The sequence below is a fragment of the Parasteatoda tepidariorum genome, chromosome X1 (assembly GCF_043381705.1).
Source record: "Parasteatoda tepidariorum isolate YZ-2023 chromosome X1, CAS_Ptep_4.0, whole genome shotgun sequence".
In the NCBI taxonomy this organism is placed as follows: Eukaryota; Metazoa; Arthropoda; class Arachnida; order Araneae; family Theridiidae; genus Parasteatoda; species Parasteatoda tepidariorum.
The window spans coordinates 50,635,028-50,660,592 of record NC_092214.1 but is presented as its reverse complement, the minus strand read 5'-3'; the positions used below and the strand labels follow the sequence as shown (position 1 = coordinate 50,660,592).

At 26.7% G+C, this 25,565-nt stretch overlaps 2 protein-coding genes across 8 annotated transcripts in view; one reads left to right on the top strand and one right to left on the bottom strand.

Moving 5' to 3' along the window:
- Positions 1 to 207: 207 nt before the first annotated feature.
- Positions 208 to 22,099, bottom strand: LOC107438560 (tyrosine kinase Abl). 7 transcript variants are annotated; one of them, XM_071187646.1, is made up of 7 exons: positions 21,723 to 22,099; positions 21,073 to 21,154; positions 19,417 to 19,725; positions 15,291 to 15,879; positions 13,490 to 13,534; positions 6,892 to 7,014; positions 208 to 4,934 (listed from the first exon to the last, which is right to left on the bottom strand). In XM_071187646.1, exons 2-7 carry the CDS (start codon positions 21,088 to 21,090, stop codon positions 4,756 to 4,758), a joined length of 1,263 nt encoding a protein of 420 aa, XP_071043747.1. In that variant the 5' UTR covers positions 21,091 to 21,154; positions 21,723 to 22,099; the 3' UTR covers positions 208 to 4,755. The 7 variants fall into 7 exon arrangements, with proteins under 7 accessions (XP_071043747.1, XP_071043748.1, XP_015906360.1 ...); XM_071187647.1 differs by lacking the exon at positions 13,490 to 13,534; XM_016050874.3 differs by lacking the exon at positions 21,073 to 21,154 and having other exon boundaries at positions 21,991 to 22,096.
- A 306-nt stretch (positions 22,100 to 22,405) lies between these two features.
- LOC107438556 (twinfilin actin binding protein) overlaps positions 22,406 to 25,565 on the top strand; it is a 29,725-nt gene continuing 26,565 nt past the window's right edge. Inside the window, exons 1-2 of the mRNA XM_016050867.3 lie at positions 22,406 to 22,564; positions 24,404 to 24,481. Of these exons, the coding sequence (XP_015906353.1) occupies positions 22,540 to 22,564; positions 24,404 to 24,481 (103 nt within the window). The 5' untranslated portion in view covers positions 22,406 to 22,539. The remainder of the gene's footprint in view (positions 22,565 to 24,403; positions 24,482 to 25,565) is intronic.

Genomic DNA, 25,565 nt, shown 5'->3' with positions numbered 1-25,565 from the left:
CTTTTACAGTTCAATTAAGTTCTTTAGAACTATAATACATTTAGTTTTACAAAAGAAAAAAGAAGTGCCTTATAAAAAATTTCAAAGTCAGTCAGTTCCCATTTTTAAAATGTCAGCAGTTAAAGTATGGGTAATATACATATGCACATATGTCAATAATATGTATGATAAATAGATTCTCTTGCAATAATGACAAAAACATCCTAATTAATGACAGAAGCTACATTCCTTTAATATTTACATATCACTTAAGTAGAGAAAATTACATGATAAATGCAATACATCATTTCAATAAGGCAAAAAAAAAGCAATGAATCACATAAAGATATTAAGATTTTGCTATCTGCTCTTATCAATTGTCAAGCATATTAATAAAAACAGGTAGCAAAATCATGATTTAAATACACTTGATCTTAGCATTTATTATTGCAAATATAATTTTTAAACTTTAGGAAAGCAATAACATTTTTTTATTAATTTTCTGTCACTTATTAGATATTAATCTGTACAAATAACATTCAAGATGAGAGCTCTAATAATTTCAATAATAATTTTCCCTAATTTTGAATAGTTCACATAAATTTCGAGGAAGAGAGAACGATTTCTCCATTTTATTTTCCCCTAAATTTTTAAACTAAAATATAAAATAATACAGAGTATGAGATTACATTAAGACAATACTGCATTTTATAAGCAATTCACACTAAATTCAAAAATAGCAAATATAGTAAGAGACCTCTCCCATAAGTTCCAAAGAATGAGAAAAAGTAATTAAAAAAAAATTATGTTTTATAAAGAATGAAATAATAATTCTTCAATCAATTTATAAAAATTACATTACTAGACAATAGTTATTAAAAATTTAACAAGCAAGAAATTTTGCTTAAGACAATTAGAGCTTATTTAGACTATTTAAATATTTTTTTTATCAGATTATCAAATTTATTTATCTATACTAACACACAACAATTTTTAAAAAAATTTTATCACTAATTCTTAAAATTAATTCCTTTACAGATCTAATTTACTCTTTTTTATAATTTTATATTACTTAAGAACTAGAAAAAAATGATACTAACATCAGAGCAAAAATACTTTCACTTAAAAAAATAATTAAAGTTTGTCACTTTTATTTAGAACTAGTTGCTTTTACTCATTGATTGCTTTTACTCATTGCAGAAAAAATATGCCTTCAAATGTTCTTTTATGAAATAATTATTTATAGCAGTTCAGTCTGATACCTGTATGGCTTTTTAAAAAATAAATATGCTTAAATTTGCAGGGAAACTGCAAATATCTTGATTATAAGGCTAAAACTTTCTATGCAGATCTATTATGCAATAAACGAGATTGAATAAGAAATTATATTATTTTGAATAAAAGGCTTAGTAATAACTCTAACATTTCAATTCAATTATAATATTAGCATTTATAGCAGAAAGACTTTAAGAAATGGCAAATTCTAAAGCACTAGGCACAAATTCCTGGTTATTATTGACAAATGAAACATATTTATCTCAATATAAATATTTACATAATTTTAAAAAAAGAGAATAAGAAATTTTTTTAAAAGAAAACTAAGGATGAGCAATTTAGACCCTTATTTTTAGGAAATGCAAGTATAAGCTCTTCTATAAGTTAGACAGATTTTGCAACATAATATTTAGATTTTCTTAAAATTGATATTGAAAAAGGCAATTTTCTGAATGATACATGCAAAAGTGAGAGACTTTTACATAGTTCATATAAGTTTTTATTACTCAGATAATATAAACAATAAGTATTGTTCCTCAAAGAGGATTTATGTTTTAATAATATATTAGATAAAGAATACACATATTTCATTTTAAATATATTCAACCTAATTATATCAAAACTAAAAGAAAAAAACATAGAGGTGGAATATAGCAGAGCGTAAAATGAAAGATAATTTTTGTCCTCAGAATGAAACCATGCGACAGAAGGGTGAAATAAGAAGGAAATTTTTAACCTTTCGTTTCTCCTTGATATTTTTGTGAAAGAAAATCAATGTGGGAATTTTAAAGTCTAAAATCTTAAAATATGGTAACTTAGTGTGCTGCATTTGGTTACACAGAAATATTTGTTAAAAGAGAACCTTATACATTTCATAAGAAAGTTAATTTATTGCTTTTTGGAATTACAATTGCTTTAATTACAACATTAAATCATTTTTAGCATGTTTTCCTTTTTCTTAAAACATCATAAGCACCCCAATTTATTCATTCTAAAATCCAAATTTAAGCTTTTAAAACTACTTTATAATTAAACACAAACAAATAAGAACACAACTAAACTGTTATGATTATTTAGAATTATTTATTATTAATAAATAAATTTTTTTTAAAATTTCAGTGGTAAAATGAAGTAGACAAACTTTTAGCAACATTGTTGTTTCTTTCTTTCCTTGTTTATTTATGCCGTATTTTTTTAAAACCCTTTTGAGTTTTTAAAAGAAAAAAACTCTTCTATATATTTTTATAATTTCAGTAACTTGAATTGTGAGTTTTATTCACAACATATATTTGCTCAGACAAGAGAGGTTATGAAACATTAATATAAAACAATTCTATAAATAGGACAAAGATTTTTAACGCTTAATTATTTTTTCTTTAATAAAATCATCAAGTCTTTTTCAACTGAAATTGTCAGATCATTTTTAATTGAATCATCCGAAGTATTAAAGCTGTATAATTGAAAGAGTCAGCTATCAATCTCACTCTAGGTATAAAGTTAAAATAAAATTGGAAAGTTAAAAAGAGAGAAGCTTGACTTTTAAATGGGATGCAGCACTTTTTTCCAAATTTTTATTCTATACTTGACTTTTAAACATGTCTTAATTCTTTTTTTCTGTAAATGTTTTGAAAAATTTTCACTACCTGAAAAGTTATTCATGATTTTACAAAATATTATACTATTATTTGCGATGATGGATTGAAATATAAAAGTGTTTTTTTTCTAACTAAAAAATTCCCTAAGATGAATTCTAAAATGTGATACAATTTTATAATTATATTCCACAAGAAAAATTAATAAAAATGAACAAACTTGAATAATTGTAGTTTTTTAAAATATATAAATAAGGATATTTTTTTTGCTAGTTCTGTGCAAAAAACTTTAAACCGTTTTTAAAATCATTCAAAAATTAAAATTTCTTAATTTTGTAAAAATGTATACAGTTTATACATATTTGAATTCTACAATAATTTTCAATCTTGCAAAGTCTTGTGGAAAAATGACCCGGAAATTTTATCATTCCACTGATCGTAACACTCTTGAACTTTTAACTTTCGTCCTCCTAAGTACAAAGACAAATCTACTAAAAAAAAGAACTAATCTCAACAGTCATTTGATGTCTTACTCTCCCTACCAAAATCGTGTAAAAAGATGTAGCATGTGACAGAGAAGCATCTAATGTTTGGGACAAAGAGAGATGGGGAAATATAACAGTGTGCTTGCTCTACACCTATTCCAGCTCTATGGGAAATACTCATATTTAATTTCACAGGCATCAGTAACTTTTTGCACACATACTAAAACTAAATGACTAAAGTAACAAAGACTTGCCATTATAATAACAATGTGCATTCTAATAATAGTCTTGATTTAATAATAGTCATTTTCTAATAAACTAGGATAAAAAAAAATTATGAATGAAGGAATTTTAAAGATAACTCATAACATAAAGAGAGGTATAATACAATGATATGATAAAGAGTAAGATATAAAAATGCTGTGAGTGTTCACATAAGATAATAACATAAAGAAATGTATAGTAAATGACAAAGAATAAGATATAAAAATGATGAGTGTTCACAAATGATATGAATAAAATGTATATTAAACAGAAAATGAGAAGGTAGAAGTTTTGTAAGCTAGTAAGTGGAGTCTTTGAAATATTTGATTTTATTGGTCTCAAATGTAAAAAAAAAAAAAAATTCTTTTTTGCCCAAGAGCAACACTTTATAGATGTGTGATAAAAAAGGCAAAATTTAAAAAAAAAAAAAAGTCATAAAAGAACTGTATATACTAGTAAATTCAGTCTGAACTACATAATTAAAACAAGAATTAAGATTTGCAAATAACATTGCAATAGTAATAAATATTTTTGGTGCATCTTTTATGCCTTCGTAAGCTATAAGTTGTAAAAAGTAAATATTAGGTCTTATGAATACTGTAATAATTAAAAACAAAATGAGGGATATTACATTTACTATTTTTTAATAAAAATGAGGTAACTGAAATATTAGGGGGTTAATGAGAAAAATAAGTTAGTAAAGGTAAAATTAGTTGAAAGAGTACCAAATTTGACCTAACTCAAGTTTTAGATAAGAGTTGCGTACTTCTCTTTTCCTGAAAACTGCAAATATACTTTGATGTATAATACTAATTTTTATTAAATTGTTAGCAAAGTAAAAAATAAGAAATAACTAAGGAAAACAGAGCAGTTTATTGCTGTGGTACATATTTAAAAAAATATATGAATTCTGATATAAGCTTTAAAGGCAGTTTAACCTATATAAAAAAATAACAAGAAAGAAAATGATTGGGAAAAAACATTAATATGGTCAATATGTATTTTCTAATAAGAGAAAATTTTCATTTATATAAATAAAATTATTAACATCTAAAAAAAGTTAAGCATATGAACTAAATATTTTTTGTATGCTGAGAAAACATTATCCTTAACCTTTGTTCCCAACATACAGGCTTAACTAACTTAACACTTGTATTTCATTATAAACAAGGCTCAACATAATTTCCAGGAAAAAGACCAGCCACAGCACCACCAGCCTCATCCATCATAACACCTTCATACCAACCATCATCATTTTTCTTCATGACATAAATTATTGTATTTTCGGAAAAAGAGAGTTCATCTTCCTTGTCAGCACAATAGTCATAAATTGCAACAACTAAAATTAATTGAAATGTTATAAGTTTGATATGAGAACTTTAAAATTTTTATACAGATAAAAAGCATATTTCTAGTAAAAAAAATTTCATAACTAAGTATGTAAAAGTAGGAAGAAAAAAAACATTCCCACAACAGTCCTTTGGAGGCTAAGTGTGGAGTGTGGGTGTTAAGCAGTGTGGGTTTAAAGCCACAACTGGGGATTGACCCCTGGGCATTTGTAATGACAACTTAGTGCTTTAACTGCTAAGTCATCGCTTGCTATGTATAAGCATTTACTTATAAATCTAACACAGAAAACACGTATGAGCCATTTATAAAATTATTGAATTAAAAATTGGAAAATATATATAAAATATTTTCAATTGATTACAACTTACTTAATACTGTTATCATTATAATTTATTTTTTTGAATCAAAAATTTAGTAACAGAAATTTCACAAATAGCAAGAAAATTTTCACAACTAGCAAGAAAATTTAGTAACAGAAATTTCACAACTAGCTAGAAAATTTTAACTAACATAATTATCTAGCTGCTTTTAACAGTTACATGGCCTCTGTCACAAAGTTGCTGATTCATTGCTTTTGGAAGCATTACTCTGAATACATGTTTTATTCACACAAACTTGCAGATTTGTGGCTCCATACAGATTAATCTTGTAAAGAAAATAAGAAAGTAAAACATTATGCATTTTAAGGGTAAATCAGAAAGAGTAAAAAATCAAGCACAGATTTGCTGATCAAAGGATTCACATTATTACTCTTCTCATTGATTATTCTCATACAGTTGATTAATGAAAAAATAAATAAATAAGGAAAATTGACAATAAAATTTTAATAATAGTTGATAAACAATGCTATAATTTGTTGAACAATGTAAAATGCATCAATGTATGATCACAGTTTTTTTTAACTATGTATGCTTGAAAACAATCTGATATATGGCAAATACTAGATCACAAACTCTGTATTAGTGGCAGAGTTTCAATACAGATCTACTAAAATTATAAAAGCCCTGAAAAAAGGATTGCACGCTTTAAGAGTTAGATGTTCTAAAGATAAAATTGTGAGTTGGAGGGAAATTTTTTAAAATTATGATTTAAAACACATACCTAATACTTTTGTCAAATTGTTAAAAAATTTTTTGATTTTTTTGTATGAAAATTATTACAATGCACAGTGGAATCCATGAATTATCTATAAAACAATCGAGTAAATTAAAATATGCTGATTAGATAGCAGTATTATTTTCCTGAATGAAAATTTGATGAGCTAATTTTCATTATAAATGTCACTACAATCAAATTTGTCTTTCAAACAAAAACGCGGACAACTTAATTCAATATTTAAACAGGAAGAAAGGAATGATTGACCATAGAGGCACAGAATTTGCAGTGAATATCAAATTAATGCTTTTTGAAGACGTGAGTGTAGTTGATGTTAAAAATTTTCCGGTTAAGATTTATAACCTTTAGAAGATATTTCTGGGTTTATGTTTCATTTTCATAACCATGTTAATTTTTAAAGAGAAGTATCAATTTTTTCTTTTGCAGCAATTATTTATTGATATCCCTTTTTTAACCTTAACCTTTTAAAATACATAATAATTTTAACCTTTTTAAAATACATAAAAATTATTTCTTAATAATTTTAACCTTTTTAAAATACATAAAAATTATTTCTTAAACAAGAAAACTAAATATTGTTACTTGAAGCTTCATTCGTAATTCAAGTGTTTAGCTTTTAGGAAATCTTATATTTAATAAAAAAGTATCAAAATTCTTTAGATGCAATACATAATTTTTACCAAATTGCGTGGTAATTTCTCTTTTCAATAAGAATTCAAAAGCAAGAAAAGATAAAAACTGCATAAATTAGGAGGAAAAAACTTATTATTTTGTTTATAGAAGAAGTTCTGTAGTTAAGATTTTTAGTTTTAAAATTAAGTTAATCTTACCTTTTTCAACAAAATTTTTTGGCACCCATTCAGCTCTTCTCATAAATGATGGCGGTGAAGGAGGATTGTAATTTTCTTGATATGAGTCATCATCAGGAGGAGGAGGAGGCAAAGGAGGAGAAACTGTAAAAAATTTAAATTTATAGGAAGCTACTAGTAAAATAAAGATAAAACATAAATGCTTATTAAATATTGGAATCTTAGTTCTAAAAATAATACAATTATTTTGTAGTCTATACTTTACCTAGCAAACACTAGGATCGTGACCAGTATTCGAATGTAAGATATCCAAGACAATAAAAGAAAGATAAGAATAAAATTACTTCAAATTCTTACATTGAACCAGAATATGAACATAGTAGGATTTCAGGAAAAGAATATAGATAGGTGAAGGAGTTAAACTTCCTTAATAGGTAATTAATATAGCAAAATACTCACTAGAGAAAAGATTAACAAACAAAGAAACATACTCAGAGCTCGTGTATGAAATCCAAGATATTGTTCTGCTGTGTAAGGCTTTAACGGTCTACAGGTTGAGAGTATGCCATTTGTATTTGTGTTTTAATGTTGCAATCTATTTTGTTGATGTGTATTAATTTCTGGTTTAACTTAAAACATTATTTTTCAGATACCATCTTAGATTTCATTAAAAAAAACTTAACGAGAGGAATAAAAAAGTGGATACATATGAAGTAAATACATAATCAAAAAGTATCTCACAAAAGCCTACCAAGAAAAAGTAAGAGGGAGAAGGATAAAACCTTTTTTAAGACCTCTATTTCAGTTGTTGGACTCTTCTTAAATGTAACAATTTTCTTTATACCTACGTTTTTCTGTATGCTATGTTTGCATCATGGATATAAAAGCTGGTGTCCTTCCCTATTTAATATTCTTTGTCCTAGATATCTTTAAATTTGACTAGTGAAAGGACTTCTTTTCCTTAAATATTGAAGATATTTTAGATAGAAATGATAAAATAAGTTACTCGGAAGAACACAAACTACAATTCTCCTCATCCTAACTTAGGTCAGTTTCATTGTTTTGTAATTTGAATAAGAATTAGGTCTTGACTTTGAAGGGTTTACACTTGAGAACTAAAGAACAAATAACATTATTTTAAACAGTGTAGATTAGACAAACATAACAACTTGTTTGCACAAACAATAACATCTGATCAGAATACTGAGAAGAAACAATTGGTATGAATAACCATTTCCAAATCAGAACCATTTCATCAAATTTAATTTATGCTTTTGTTAATTAGCAAAACATTTCCAACATAACTTATTTGGTGTCTTCTTTTATTAACTCTTAAAGTATGAAATTGATTTATCTCGGCTAACCAACAAATTTTATGGAACTCCCTCTTCACAAAAAATAATTAAATTCTTGATTTTTTTTAAAATTGAAAATTTAACATAACTATCAAATACAGTCTAACCTTGAATCTCACGGGAAAGGCAAAAAATTTGAGATAAAAGAGGTTTTGAGTTATACAGGTACTTTAAAAAATTAAATTTAATTAAGACATTTTTATAAAAGTGCTTTAATTGTTTTTCGTAGAAAAATTGGCATTTCCTTAAATTAATTATGCCACATACATCTATTTACATAAAATTTTTTTAAACATATATTTAACACTGAAAATAATTTTCAGGCACGAAAGTGGACAAAAATAAAAAAGCTGAACTTTTACAACGCAGTCAATGGGAGGAGTGTTCTATATGATACTGTGACATCGATGAGATATATAAAACAATTTTTAACTATGCTGGGAGACTTTTATTTAATATTTAAAGTGGCAGAAGCATTTAGACAGTAAACTTTAAATTTTCTTAAATATAATTTTAAAATTTTCACCACTACTATATTAAAGGAAATTAAACAATAGTAGGCAGGCGCGACTGTTAAATTACTTACTAATGAAAAATATCACATCTTTACAGTAACTAATTCAAGAGAAAACATACTTCCACTTCTTTCAAGAATCACGAAACTGGGTTTTAAAATCATGTGAATATGATCTTGATACTGGGTTTTAAAATCACGTGAATATGATCTTGATACTGGGTTTTAAAATCTTGTGAATATGAATCGCGATATTATATTTCAAAATCACGTGAAAATGAAACGAGATATAGGATTTTAAAATCGTGTGAATATGAATTGCGCTGTTGGATTTTAAAAACACGAAAATACAAATTGCGATTTTTAAATCGCGCAAATAATAATCACGATGCATAATTTTTAGATCACATGAATAACAATGAGTAATTTTTAAATAGCGTACAAAGACGAAAAATGCTATCTGATATTACAACTGCGTAATAACGAATCGCAATATTGGATTTAAAAATGCGTGAATACAAATTGCGACGTTGGCTTTTCAACTCGCGGGAATACAAATCGCGATATTGAGTTTTAAAAACGCTTAAATACAAATTGCGATATTGGATTTTCAAATTGGGTGAATGGGAATTGCTAGTACGATTTTTAAATCGCGTAAAACACGTAACTTCTAAATCAGTTAAATACGAAAATCGATGATTGATATTAAAATCGTCTGATTAAGAATTGCGATGTTATCAGATTACGGCGCAATTCCTAATATTTGAAATTCCGAAAATCAGGCAAACGAAAAAAAACAAAACAAATCCAATGTCAGCGGTCGAAGCGAAACTGCTTAGACTCCTTTCCACTCTATAGCGGAAGTCTCGGTTATCAAAGCAACAGCGTACCTGCTGAAGCTCCACCCATTTTCATCTGAAGATCATTTTCTCAGGAGGCTACGAAAAAGTTCACTCCAAGTCAGACTATCGTTCGGGCGGCTTGGGTGTGTCTAATTGGACTCCCCGAAAATTTTAATTTTGGAACATGGTCCGAAATTTTAAAAATTGGGAGAAAAAAGCGGATTTCCACTTTTTTGTAGAAGTCTTTCATTCCTGAATTTTTGAAAGATATTTGACATACAACCTTATTCGATTCGATTATTCTTGTAAGATTAGAAAGAGTGCAAATCCCTCCTAGTCAACATTTTCCTGGAATTCAAGAATAGTTTACAAGCATTCTACTACTTTTTCTATCCCTTTTGCATTCATTTTTGTTCATCAATATGATCTATGGCTTTTTCCTCTTCATCTGATATTCCTTTGACATTATCTATGATTTCCGCACCTGTCCACTTGTGAAAATCTTCAAAATCGATGTCAACATTAAATCCAGATTTTATTGCATTCCATTCTGGCAAATCTGGCACTGCATTTTCAGCGTGAACAGTTTCTTCTTCTTTACTGATGCCTTCAACCTTTTGCTCATCATCTTCACAGCTATTCTTAAAACCAGTTTCTTAAAATCAATTTGGATAGTTTTTAGAGACACATTTCTCCAGGCAAAACAGTAATTCTGATAGCATCTATTTTTGGAAGAGAACTTTTTTCATCGATGACATCTACAAGTTTGTGTACCAATGGTTCACTTTAAAACTCTTAATTATCCTTTGATCCATTGGTTGCAATTTTGAGGTGAAAATGAATTTCTATTCTTAGCTTTCTTAGCTCTATGTTGAAAAGCTAACCTCTGGTGGTCACTACTCATTTACCTTTCACTTACTGCCAGAATCATTTTATTCATTTCTAGCTAAAGAAGTACAGGGATAGTGATTGAAATTCCAAGAAACACCCCAACCTGTTCATTCCTACTTCTTGTGGGTTCACGAAATTCATCTCTGTCTGCAAGTTCTACTGATAAAGAAAGTTTTGACATTTGGACTCTATTATCAGAAATTCAAGAAACGGAGGTTTTGAGAAGAAAAAAAATTTACATAAACATGGAAAATACATTTTAGACAGTAAATGTAGGGAATTTCAGAAATTTTGAGATATAGAAGTTTTTGAGATATAGAGGTTTTTGAGATAAAGAGGTTCGAGATAAACAGGTTCAACTGTAAATTATTTTTCATGATTCTGTTACGTTTTAACAACTTATAGTCAGTCGTAATTCCGAAACATACAGTAGAGTTTTGATAATATGAGCTAATAGCAATCTAAGACTAGTTTAATCTGAAGTTAACATGATTGATTTATTTTGCTAGGACAAATGTAGAAATAAATAGCAATATAAATAAAAATACTAGTTCAAAAATTTATATGTAAAAATAATGATAAAAGATAATTAAAAAATAAACATCAAAATGACAATTGTTTAAAAGTTTATGAGTTATAAAACATCTTAAAAGCTAAAATAGGCTTAATAATTGAATATTTAATACTCAATATTCTGGTACAACAGATGTATCAGAATAATGGGTAATATGGTGCTAAAAAACCAGAAGTGGAGGGTTTAAACAATTTTTTTTAAAGAAAATCAAGCCTTATATTAAATTACAAATAATAATTTCATTTTCTTTTATTTATAGAAATATTATATTTCAAATATAACTCAATTAAAAAACATTAAAGTTAGAATTTTTAATTTTCAATAATTGTTATATTACTTCATATAACAATTATATAATTGTTATATTACTTCATAAACGTCGTATTACTTCAGATAAACAAATATGCAATTTTAAAATGTTTATTAGGTTATTCATTTCTGAAAAAATATCCATATGAAATTAATTAATGTAGTTAAGTTTAAGGTTTGATACATAATGATTTAAAATAATGCTAAAAATAAAATAAACCATCAACAACTGTTACTTTGAAAATAAATGTAAAGAGAATCTTTTTAAATTATATAACTATTTTATAAATTTTTTTTTTTTACATAATTTAGAAAGATTCTCTAACATATTTTTTATCTCATTAATTAAACATTGACCCTACTATAGTCAGAAGCATATATGAGAATGAGATGATAATCTGAACTTTATGTTTTTTTCTCCAGTTTATCTTTAGAATATTTCAGTGACAAGTTAAAGCAAATTTGCATTGCTTATATGCAATAAGCATTCATTATTGTAATATTAAAAAAAAAAAAAAAACATTTTTTTACGGAAAAAAAAGAACATCTTAACAAAAAAATTATTCAAAATTTATTTAAAAGATTTGCAATATAAATTATTTTATTTAACATTGGATTATGTTAAAATAACAATAAAAGTAAAATAAGTAATGTAAAAATAGTGTCTTTTTCTAAAAGAAGTAAATATCAAAAACTTTTTACTTTCTTATACAATATTAGATTTTTAAATTTAAACCATTCATATAATAATTATTTGCTAAACAATTAAATAAAATAAAATATTATTTGTTGTCTTATCTATTGAATCAATATAAATTTTAAGATAAAGAATCATGAAATATTTAAGGCAATATACTTTTCTAATTAAAAAATATTTAAAAATTATGGAAAAATAGGATTAAGAATAAAATTTAGAAATGAGCTGCATGAATATACATACATATATATATATATATATATATAGCACAAAAAAGCAAAACTGAATTAAAAACGGATTTATTGTGCTATATATATATATATATATATATATATATTTATCGCTTTATTATTTAATGAAAAAATTAATAGTTTTATGAAAGCTCTTTCTTTTGAAGCTTGAAAGATTGTTTAACCTTCCATTTTAAAAAAAAACAACAAAAAATCCCTATTATTTTGGTATCCTTTTTTTAAAAAATAAAACCTAGTTATTTCACAACCTTGTTAAGCAACTTATCAAAAACATTAATATGTCACTGTTAATGAAATACTTTCCTCAATGAAACATAAAGGATAAATTTCGTTTTTAAAATTTATACTTGTATTGTTCAAGTCAGTTAATAAAAAATATTTCCATTAAAAAAAATCCTTTAAAAATTTAATAGCCTAACACAATAGTAATGAATACTTTATTTAAAAATTTAATTAGCAAAAAAATAAATTATTTAAACATTAAATGTTTTGCTAACAATCAATAAGTAAGTTATTATAAAGGAGCATTTAAAGTACAGATTAAATTGCGTCATATCTTCCTCAATAAAGTTAAAAGGAGTGCAGGATATCTCAGATAACATATTTGTTATGATCTACTTGTTTAAAAACATATTTTGTTTGGTAAGAAGCCATAACACAAAAAAACATACTTGCATCTCCTTCTAAATAATCAAATATGGTAATTACTGATTTAAAAGCTTAATTAACCATAAATTTTTAACAAACTGAAAACAATGAACTCAAGACCTAGAGGAAGATCAAAAAAGAGATAGTTAGACAATGAAACTAATAATCTAACATTTGAGAAAATTTTAAATTAGAAAATCTAAGGTAATGAATAGACAGGTTTGGAATAACATTGTTCCATAAGAACAAAATTTATTTAATACATAGAACACTTTGATTTAAAAAGAGTAGACTGTAAAATTTATAGTCAGATGTACTATTTTTGATATTTTCAAAGGATAGAAAACTATTGTTAACAAAAGCTATTTAAATACAAAGTAATTGTTATTATAATACATTCAATTGTGATTATTTTTTAACATGCAGTGGAAAATAATTTTATTAGTAGGACGAATAAAAGCAAAAACTTAATTATTTAAACACTACTACAAAAACATTATATAAAACTTAAGAAAAAAAAATGTATAAAAGCACTTACTATTCCCAGGGTTCTCAAAATTTGAGGAAACATGCATAGGGGGTTCTGAATAAAGAATAAATAAAAATAAAGGTTAAAATCTCAGCATAACATGCAATATTTTAATCAAATCATTTTTTTCAAAATATAACTACAGTTGTTATAAGTTACAGCTAAAAAAAACAAAAAAAAAAAACATGCAAATTTAATAATGTTAAAAAGTAGTCAGATTAAATATCTCCAAAATTTTTAATATATTGCAGCACATGCAATTGTGCAGGAAGCAGCTTTAACTTGTTTGTCAATTTAGACAAAACATTGCTTTTCATGACAACAAAAAGTAGGTAAAATTTTAATGTTTATTTTATTTAGGAATAAAATATTTTACTTAAATTAAGTATCTGTTATTCATCAAAGCATATGTTGTATTATTTCTTAAGCACATACATAGTCTAATCTTAACTCCTGAATAAAAAGCAGAGGAATATCATAGTGGAGTGATGCTATAAATTTGATGGCCATTTCATCATCAACTTTAGAAGAGATGGCCATATAAAATCCAAGAGAGATAACCACATTAAGCCGAGAAGTGATGACCACATAAAATTGAGGAGAGATGGCTACTTTTTATTAATACATATTGACCAATAAGGATAGCAAGATCCTTAAATAAAGGTAGCAAAAGCAAGAAATAAAATGTATTTTAGTAAATTAGTCTTCACAACCACGCTTAATATCTCCAAATAAAAAACAAATTACGAAAACTTCGGGATTGTTAATAGGTTTGTTTCATTTCCTTACGTAATTTTAAGATGCTAATAAAAAGCTTAGTTTTTTTAATACAAAATGAAAATAATTTTTTTTAAAGATCAAACAAACATTGCATATTATATTCCAATTCTACAGACCATACATGTTATTCAATAGAACCCATAACCTACTTGCCTGAATGCTACATATTTTCTGATTCTATACACTCAGAATTTAATGAATATCATTGAGTTAGCTATAGAGAAGAATACAATATTGCACCAAAAAATTATAATTGGATGAGATGTGTAAGGTGCATGCAATGGCTCCAAGAAACAAGCACAAACTTAAAAAACCTTTACCAAAAATGAAGTAAAGATTTTTCGAAAGTGATTGATTTAATCTGTATATTAGATTTTGTTAATAAGATTCTTTATACTTATTTCGATGATAAAAGTCATTTCCCACAGCTAATTGTAACTTTCATAGTTAATTGTATGAATTTGTTATTTTCAATACTTTAAATAACTTAATCTTAGACAGCCATACATTAAGGAGATATAGTTAATTGTTGGTCTTTTCTTCATATTTTATTCTCAATACTCCATTCTTTTTTTGGTCAAAATATAGAGTACATGAATGATAATTTAAAATATGCATAAACATTTCTTGTATTTCTATGTCATCTATTACATACCTTACAAGATTATATCTCTATCTAAATAAGATAGTTAAAGGAGAATTATAATTTTAGAAAATCAAACTGCAAACTTTGTTGCCTATAAGCTTTGTTGAAATAAAACTGAAATCTTCTAAACAAATTTTCTAGATAAAACTTTTCTACATATGTAGGAATATTTCTTTATCCAAACAAAACAAGAGATTTAATTTTAGAGAGTCAAATTTTATAAAAAATTTTGAAAAGTTTTTCAGAACACTTACTGTTTAGCAAAGATGAAAAATATCAAATAAAAATAATCTTGATTTCAAACGGTTCAACATTTTAAATAGTAATGACAAAAAAAAAAGAAGTTAAAACCTTAATATATCAAGTAATACAATTTATTCTTACCAGGAAGTTTATCATTCATATTCATATCAGGAGGAGGAGGAACAGATGATTGCCCAAGAGTAGTCATAGGATGAACCATACCAACAGGAGGTTGAGAAGCAATCATACTTTGCGGAGCTTGAGAAGATGAAACCATGGGTAGCGTTGAATATCCACTTCCTCTTCGAATATCTTGTGAACGAAGAACTCCAGCTGGAGCATAATTACTGGGAACTTGAGGAGGTGCAATGGGTAGATGTGGTGTCCTATACTCTTTATTTGACCGAGACAAAGAGAGAGTTCCAGATGCTGCTCGAACAGGTTGGGGTGGTGTTGGTGGTTTCGTTGTAGGAGCAGGCCCAGCACTAGCTCCATTTAGAGTATTTTGAACAGGTGTTACTGTTCGCTTTGATCTAGGTGTATTGCTCGTAGTTTTCACACCATGACCAATATCATCTAAAATCTGATAATCAACAGGCTTTCTAATATATTTAACAGGGCGCTCTTGATTAGCAGGTGCAAGAATTTTATGATGTCTAGTAGTGTTTTTATTTGTAGTTAAAACTCCAATCTCTCTCCGTGCAACCTTTTCCTTAAATATATTAACTGTCTAAAGAGAACATATGAATAAGAAATTACGATGATTGATAATCAAAAAATGTTAATATAAAATTTTGCATGTTATACAAACATATGAGATTTTTAATACAAAATTTGAAAAATAAATGGTATAGAGCATCTTTACATTGTGCTTGTTAGGTGTTGCATGATATGTCATTGTAAAATAGCAAAAACTATAAGTACAATGCAGAAATATCAGATTTTGGTAATAAAAATATCAATGAGTGAAAGAATAAATTGGCCATAAAACCATCTTTTAAATATTAAAACCACCAGTCATTAAAACCATTATTTAATGACTGGAATAGTCATTAAATAAATCTTGAATTTTTAAAACTGTCATGTTTCTCTGAAATATTAAAACAAAATTTAGTGATTTAATTTTATTTTTAGAAGAGAGCAAGAGATTTAAAAAAAAAAAGAGTAATGTATCTAAAAAAAAAATTAAAAAAGAGCTGAGGTGCCTTATCTACAAATGATAAGATAAAGATAATTTTGCAAAAAAATTTCCAAAGGCAATTTCTTATATTTGATGAGAAAATATTGATACATATTATTTGTAAGATATGTTTTTAAATGCAAGCATTTATGCATAAAAAAAAAAAAAAATTCAACTAAAAGTAAAAATTTTTANCTTTCATTTATCTTGATTCTCAGTTAAAATTTTTTATTACATGACATTTTTTTCACCTGTCTACAGATTTATCATGATAATTTATCCACATGTGGCAGCATTGTATTGGCAATTCTCAATAAATTTAGGAAAAATTAAAACAGTATGATTCCAACAAAAATTAGAATTTTCAACATCAATGCAAAATTAACACGGAGAATTTCATGTATCATGTGGGTTTAAGTTTGAGGGCTAATTCATAAATGAAGCTTTTTTTTCAAGATTTTTAATCCCCTCCTTCCTCTTGTCACAAAGTATCACACACACTTCATCATACTCCTTACCCCCTCTTGTCAAGTCCCCCATATTACATAAACATTTGTGGTTTCGAAACGAAGCTCTATGTAACAGATCATGTTTTGACTTTTATTTTAAAATTTTAAATATACATTTTAATGATGTTTGTATACGTAATGATGTTTGTATTTATAATAGGTGTAATTATTTTAATGAATATATACTGAATTTGCTGACTTCAAATGATAATATTTAAAGAAAAATCTGGGAAGTTACACTTCTGTTTACTTTTCCTTGTCATAATTTTGAGAATTCCCTCTCCTCGAAGTGTAGCATCATTTAAAAATGACACCTAAAGTGAAAAAAGCTTTTAAACTGGTATCTTCAAAGTAAAAAAAAGAAGAAAAAAAACAGAAGGCCCAAAACAAATTTGCAAAGAATTTGTTACAAATAAACTTAAAGCAATTAGCAAGACAAAAAAAGGGAAAAAAAGAACATCAAGCTGCAATAAGATAAACTGGGGAACAGTTATAAACTATTTTATAATTTTGACTGAAAAAGAATATGTATGCAAGCCTATTAAGAAGACATTAAGAAATAATGAGTTTATATATGATTAAAAAACAAACATCTCTTTTCATTAAAACACAATTACTTCTAGTTCATCCGATAAAATAATGAACATTTAATTTTTTATAGAATGTTGAAATCAGGGATGGCAAGGTTCTTCCAAAGAGGAAAAAACCGCCCCCAAAGAAGTAGGTTCCTTCCAGCCCAAGTGGAAGAAATGATAGAAACTCTATTTTAATAAAGAAATATAGCATGTTAAATGAAAATTTTAACTACAACCTAATAGTTTTATCATTATTATTTATTTTCTAAGGATACTTTAGGATTATCCCATCGACCTGTCAACGCCCACGAAAATATGCAAATCTTTTAGTGCCATCATAATGAAAAGCAATTTCCAAAATAAACATTCTAAACATATTCAATTTATTAAACAATAATAATAAAACCAAAAAATGTAAGGGTAAAAATGCGTAGTAAAAATAATCAAAACAAAGTAAAAAAGGGGTGAAGGTAAAACCAGGTAGTTTCCAATATTACCATGAGAGAAGAGGTTAACGAAACATAACAGAATATTGCTATTATTGGACTAAGTTTTTATTGCTTGTTAAGGTATGAATCTTTAGTAAATACATAATAAGATGGACTAGAAATAATTTATATAACTGTAACGACCAATAAATAAGGCTAGTTTAAAAACAAAAGAACATCAGAGAGTTGACATAGTAAAACTAACTTATTAAAGTAGAAACTGTGAATTAATCACCAACACGGCAATATGGTAGGTCAGTTGCCCAGTAAAGTGTAATTCAGAGTTTGTCTGCTAAAAAACAGAACTAATTGTGTCACCATCGAGGTACTCGGTCTCACCCTGCACTCCCCTATATATTATGTTATACAATAAACCACACATAGTATTCATGATTGTAAACAGCATACAATTTTCATAATCAAATTAGGCATGTAGCATGCTACAGTTGTTTATTAATAGATATTTCTGATAGATATTTCAGTTTTACCTACCTAATCAAATCCTTATCATATTAACAACTATTAAATAAAATTTAATAAAGTGTTGGTTGTTCTATAGTATATTTTTTTAGGATTTACTATTATAACTTTTGAGTGAAAAATTAGTTTTTTAATATTTTATTGTTAAATAATATCATTTTAATTTTATAAAATAATCATCACATACAGTTTTAAAAAAATTAAAAATTATAAAAAAAATTCAACCAGTAGAAAAAAAGTTAGAAAAGTAACAGTTTTTAAATTAACAATTTATAATTTATTAAATATTATTTTTATTTATTTATTTCTAGACAAATGATCTTCAAACAGAACATTAGAGTACATATTTAAGATTAAAAAAAAAAAAAAAAAAAAANAATAAAAAAAAAAAAAAAGACATCCATTCAAATTCAAAATTTATTATTACAATAGGCTATATAGATTTTAAAATTCTACATAAAACTAAAATGAGTTGGAAAATAATTACTTTTTGAATACGTTCTCATAGTATATAATTTCTTCTTCTTAAGAATTGAGATATTAGTAAGTTATCGTTAAACAACTATATTTTGTTATTCATAGTTTCTTTCATTTGTTTTCTGTTTTGTTCACACTTTATTTCAGTGTCCTGAAAGACAGAAGTTTCTTCTGGCCAAAATGCCAACACTGGCAGAAATATTTGCAGCCAAAATGTTACAAGAATTAAAATCTATTAAATACAACTAATTAGTAATTAATAGAAGATATTTTGTATTCTAGGAATAAATATAAAAACTTCAAGAAATTTCTTTATACACCTGATTTCCTTATATACTTTATATACTTTCTTATATACCATAGAAAAATAATTTATAATGTAAAAATCATAAAAATATTCTAGAGATTTCATTATATATAAATTTTAGAAAAATCTTTTTTTATGTAAAAATATACTTGCAAGGGAAAATTAAAACATGAAATAACTAAGTAAAATTAGTAAATAAATTAAATTTGAAAATAAATAGAAAAAAAAAAAAACACTTGAATAATATTTACTTGAGCTATGTGATTAATCTGGGATTCCATTTCAGCAAGTTGACTAGTTTGAAGATCCAAAATATGAAGAATGTTATAGGATAGAGAATTTATCATGTAAGCTACACTTGCTAAGCTTTGTGTGGTGAAGTTTTTTGTTTCATCAAGACTAGTTTTTTTATTTTGAGCTAAATAGTAATTAGATTCACAATACTCAGCAACTTTTTCCAAATTAACGAAACTATCTTGTAAACTCTGTCTACCTTCAGGTATTTCTGTGTCAATCAAAGTGAGAATATCAGCCATTAAAGAAGGCATATTGAACTGGATCTATAATAAAATATCAGTTACATATCAGTAAAATAGTGAACATTAAATATTTGTAGCATTTGAAAATATTTCTAAGATAATTTAAAAATATTTCATTTATTCATATTCACAATTGTAATGGCCAAGCAAAATTCTTTACTTATGGCAACACAATTCATCATTTCAGCATTAGCATATGGATAGTCATAGGACTAGAAGATACACTAGTTTCTGTTTGAAACCGATCAAAAAATTAAAGTTAGGAATCTATATGAAACTAAAAAGCGCATTAAGCATGATTATAAAAATAGTTTATTCAATAAACTAATATTAAATCAGCTTTATAAAGCAACCTTTCAAACATCAAAGTTCTTCCTAGGAATAAAAAAAAGGCAAGGCCTTTCCTCAGAGAAAAGGGCACTTGGGAATTTAAAAGGGCACTCACTTAACACCTTAAATTTATCAAAACATATAATATGTAATAACTAAATTTGATCCTCAACAATTTCCAAAAAAATAAAAGTTATTCCTAGAATTAAACCTGTAAACATACATAATTTTACAAAGTGTGTAATTATTATTTAAAAAGTGAATTATTTATTGTTTTAATGGAATATGAATAAAAAGGCAGTGTTTTTAATGGATGACAGCCTATTTATACAAAAAGGGTGCATGAAAAGGCAGGCAGAGAAGGCCTCCCTTTTAAAAATGCTTAGGGAGAACACTGAAACATGACATTGGGAATCAAATTTGAAAGAGCTGTTCATATTATTGTTCATACATTCTATAGGCACTCAATTTATGGATAACAACAATGAATGAATAACATAATTTTATGGATATGGTTAAGAGAAAAAAGGATTCTTTCCATATCTTGGATAAGAAAATCAATTAGTTTTTGCATAGTATTGATGATATAGAGCAAGGGTTCAAAAAATAATAACTAGTTCTCTATTAAAAAGAAAATAAAGCAGTAACAGATTTGAATTGGCAAGATTAAGGTTTAAAAATTTAATTACTCAGAATTTTCCAAAAATAGCCACAACTTGTTTTGCATTTTTTATCTGACTTGATTACTTTAATAAAATAACTTTTTGTTACAAAATTGCAACTGAATCTGTTATATTTTATTAGATCACAATTTGTTATTTCCTTATTTTACCTCCCAAAATTCTAAGCAGATACAAATATAAATGAAAAATTATCAGCAATAGAACCTTTCATTTATCTTGATTTCTTCTTGCACATGTTTTAGGTTCATTTAATTTAATGTTATGAAAAATACAAGAAAATATTCAACATAAACAAGGTAAACATAACAAATTAAAGAAAACAGTTTATGAGTCATTTATAAAATATTAGCTGTACCAGAAAACATTTAAACATTAAGATGGCAAGAACGAATGGAAGATTTCCGTATCGTGATCTGCCTCAGAATAATCGCCAACTCCTGGCAATTTCCAGGCAGTGGGCCACAAGAAACTAAAAATAAAAAAATCACAGAAAGGGGCAACTTGAAGGCACCCAGGGCAACCATCCATAAGTTTAAAAAAAATAAATAAATTTGAAAGTTTAAAATCCATTTATGCCTTGGCGATTGTAGTTGGCACATCAGATCACAATATAGAAATATCTCCAAGTAGAAAACAGGTGTCCGTTTTAAAGTTGATGTCTTAAAGAAGTTCCATTACAAAAGAATAGGGCAGTGGGCACTTCACTAATTCATGTCATTATATATTCTCATAAAACCGAACATAAATGCTCTTTAGATTAAACGCAATTTGTATATGATTACTAATTTGTGCATACATGACCGTTTTTAATAGAAGAAGTTTCAATCAAACTGTTTCACACACATATTTTTTGAAGGCTAATTTACCTGAAACTACGTTAGCTTCAATCTTGCTAGAAAAGTACTTAACAAAGTATATTACAGCATTAAAGATAAATAATATAACTTTGCTTAACAATGTAACTTAAAAGCATGTCAATAGTAAGAGAAATCTTCATTCCACTACGTATCTTTTTAACTTAAGATTCAGCTTACAGGTCGGATATAATAATTAAGGGATGTAATACACACTGATAAATCTAGGAACTATGCAACAAAATAATCATAAGCAAACAATTAAAATACAAACTTTATTTTCCAAGATTTCCTTTCACAGTAACAAACTATTTGATTTAAAATTTATTGATGTTTACAGAGATGAATCATTTAACACCTTGAATACAAAATATTACATTCCTACTAAAAAATAAATAAAAAGTTTTGGTTTTCAATACCAGTTGAAAAAACTTTTTCAAAGCAATCAGTCGTAAACAGCTTTGTTTCTAATGTATTCAGTTTCAAGTACTTTACGCTGAAATTTTTTCAACTGACTCCGCGATTGAAATCCCTGCGACAGATCGTTCGAAAAGAATGTAGTCCAACCAGAAATAACAACAACAAAAAATTAAACAGCAAATATTTAAAGGAATCATTCTCACTACAGCAATTTTTTTTAATTCGCCTATAAGATATGCTGCTTCGCATGCGGGAAGTATTGCACAGTGCATGAATTGGATGCAGCAAGAATAGTTTAAAAAAGAAACTTAACACATTTTTAAGAAAAAAAATGAACAAATTAAAGATTTAATTCTATGTAAAAATTTCTGAAACTTCTTCGAACACAATAAGAAAGCAATTCCTCCCTTCACTTTTTTGTTAAAAATTCAATGATGTATTAAAATATTTTAGTTGGCAACAGAATCTGTGTCGAACAGAACAGAACCAGAGGTGGTGTTCGTTTAGATTTTAGATACAAGACAAGACGTCTGTTGCAGCGGTTTGCGATGTCGCATCAAACAGGCATACAAGGTAATGTTATTTTGCTTATTCTTATAAATTTTTGGTATTTATTTTCACCAATATGTTTGTCACATCTTTCTTTCATTCATATACGATTTTAGAATTGTTTTACTGATTATTGCCTTAAATATGTGGTAGTTTCGATATGCGTTTGACAAATCAAACTATAGTAACTTTATATTGATGTATAACTATATTAACTATTTGATTTAATGTTTTAAAAAGACTCTTTAGCTTCAGGTGTCATTATAGTTGCCCTAGTGTTGTCGCTCAACAATAAAATAAAATAATGCGTTCGTGATTTTAGTAACATTACCGCAGGAGGCCATTGACGTTTCTTGTCAACTGTTTTCATAAAATATTGTTGGGATCATAGTTGTCCTAACTATTTTTATTAACAAAGTGCAGTGTGTATAATCGGCGTGCAAGAAAAATGGTATAAAACGTGTTGAATTGTAATCTTGCTCGTTAAAAAAAGATCAAATATGAATATAAAGTTCGTTTTCTTAGATAGTCGTTCATGCTCGTTCCCTTAGTAAAATTTTTGCAATACCATAACAACTTCCATATTTGAATTTTTAGCCACGAGAAATACATTATATTCTAAATAAGGTACAGACAGAATCAAAATGACATTAAAAACTGCCTTCTCTAACCAAGTTGTTCATGACAAGATGCTACTTAAGAAAGCAATGCTAGTTTTAAGTGATTCCTACTATCATGTTATATTCACCAGAAAACGAAATTTCTGTTAATGTCACTACCCAAGAATTAATAGTTTGGTGGAATTAAAATAAATCTCTGATGTTTACAAGTAAGATTTGTTTCTGACTGCGTTAATTAAAATTGTATTAAATCAACCTTCTACTGAACTTCTGTATAGATTTATTAAACAATAACTGACAGGAATCTTGAGGATATGTGATTACTAACTCAATGGCTATAGTAATTGGATCTTCCATTCTGTAGAATTTGAAATTAATTTAAAATCTTTTAAAATATTAACAAAATTGAAATCTTTTCCTATGTTTTTTAATATGTAGAATCATTAATCAAAATAGAAACCATTTTATAAAGCGTTTTTAATTTACCCTAACTTTCTTTTAAAACAGTCTCAATTATCTTTGTAGGGTTTTTATTTTATTTATTAATCATTTATTCTTTTATTTGTATTTAGACTCTTACCTCTTTTTTTTTAAATATATTTCTTTGTAAGAAATAAATTGTAATACATTATATTAATAAATTTTAATAGGGTGAAAATGAGCAGATTGACAAATTTTTTTGGGAATATATTCGTATCGTGATCTGTTGCGCCAACTACAATTGCCAAGGTGTCAAATAGATTTTAAACTTGCAAATTTTTTTGAAAAAAATATGTAGATGTTTGCCTGGGAGTGGCTACGAGTTAGTCCCTTTCTGTGATTTTTGTTTTTAGTTTCTCGCAGGCCACTGCCCGGAAACTTCCAAGACTTGGCGATTATTCTGCCACTGATCACGATACAGAAATCTCCCCACTTTTTTTATTGTTCCTACAGGGGTTTCCTAATTGTAGTTCGTTAACTAAATAATGTTATTGCATCTCTTGCACTATATTTTAAATTAAATAGCACTTTTAATAAATATTAATAGTGTTAATTGATATTTATTAAGTGTTATTTTTAATCTTATAGCATAAATTGTTAGTTTTTGAATGGGTCAGTAAATAAAATCTAAAATTTTTTTTATAGCTTAAGTAAGCAGTTCTTTGAATAGGATAAATAGTAGGGTGAAAGAAGCTGTATCAAATTTTTTATTCTTCAAAATTCAAAAATTTTATTTTATCGAAATTCATTTTTATTTTTTTAGGCAGTGCAGAACTGAAATCGTTCTTTAGCAAATGTAAAGATGGTAATATTCGATCCTTCAAGGTTGTCATTAAAGATGGTAAAATGTTTTATTCTTATATGATTTTATATATTATATGGAGTTTTATTCATTATGTTTCTATTAACTATTTTTTTACCATTTCTTTATTTAGTTTTATAGATGAAATAGAGTACCATTTATCCAGATGATCAATTAACAAACTTGTTCATTTAACCCCAAAAAATTTCTTCTTTCCCAAAAAATTACTCTCTCTTTGGTCACATTTGTTATGTTCAGTTTTAGTGAGAGAGGTAGAGTAAAGCAATTTCTTCAATTTAACAATAAGTTTCTTCTATTTTTAAGAATTAAAGAAGGGTGCAATGCATTTCTGGTTTAATTTGATTTTGACGCTTGAGTTAGAGTTCATTCACTACTATTTTTGTTGGAATAAGATATGCTTTTTTAAGGTGTTCAATTATTCAGTTTTTTGTTAATTGGATTGACCTCAACCGTATTGGGTAATTAACACTGAATTCTATTTCTCTGCTAGATACATCTAAGAGCAAGACTCTGTGATGTTGCTAAAATTAGGAAAACGCAGGTCTTATTTTCATAGCTCCTATTTTCATAGTTAATCAAATAGTTTTAAGCTTATTTTCAGATGCATTAGGATCCTAGTAGGATTTTTTTTTTTTCATGTAAGAGGATTTACATCATTATACATTAACACTATTTTTCTATGTATTTGAGCATTATAGTGTGTAAAGGCATCAGTGAGGACTGCTTTCAAATATGGATTACTTTTTTGATCTTTTCATTTTTTATGAGGGATATCAAATTAAATTTATGTTTTTTTGATAGGTCAAAATTGAATACACAACTCTACTGTAATAATGCTACTACAAAATTTATAAAAATAGACTTATAGTAAAATCTTGCTGTATTCAGTTTTAACACTTCTTTGTTGAGTTGCATCTAGCAACAAACAATCATCATGTTTTCTTTCTGCTGCCAAAATCCAACTGCTGACAACCCGCTTAGCTTATTTTGTATCCTTCTGCATTGCCACTGTAACGATCCATACTTGTCTGTATTCCTCCACACTAGTGATACATCACTCAGCACTTTTGTATTATTCCACTCAGCAATATATCTCTAATTT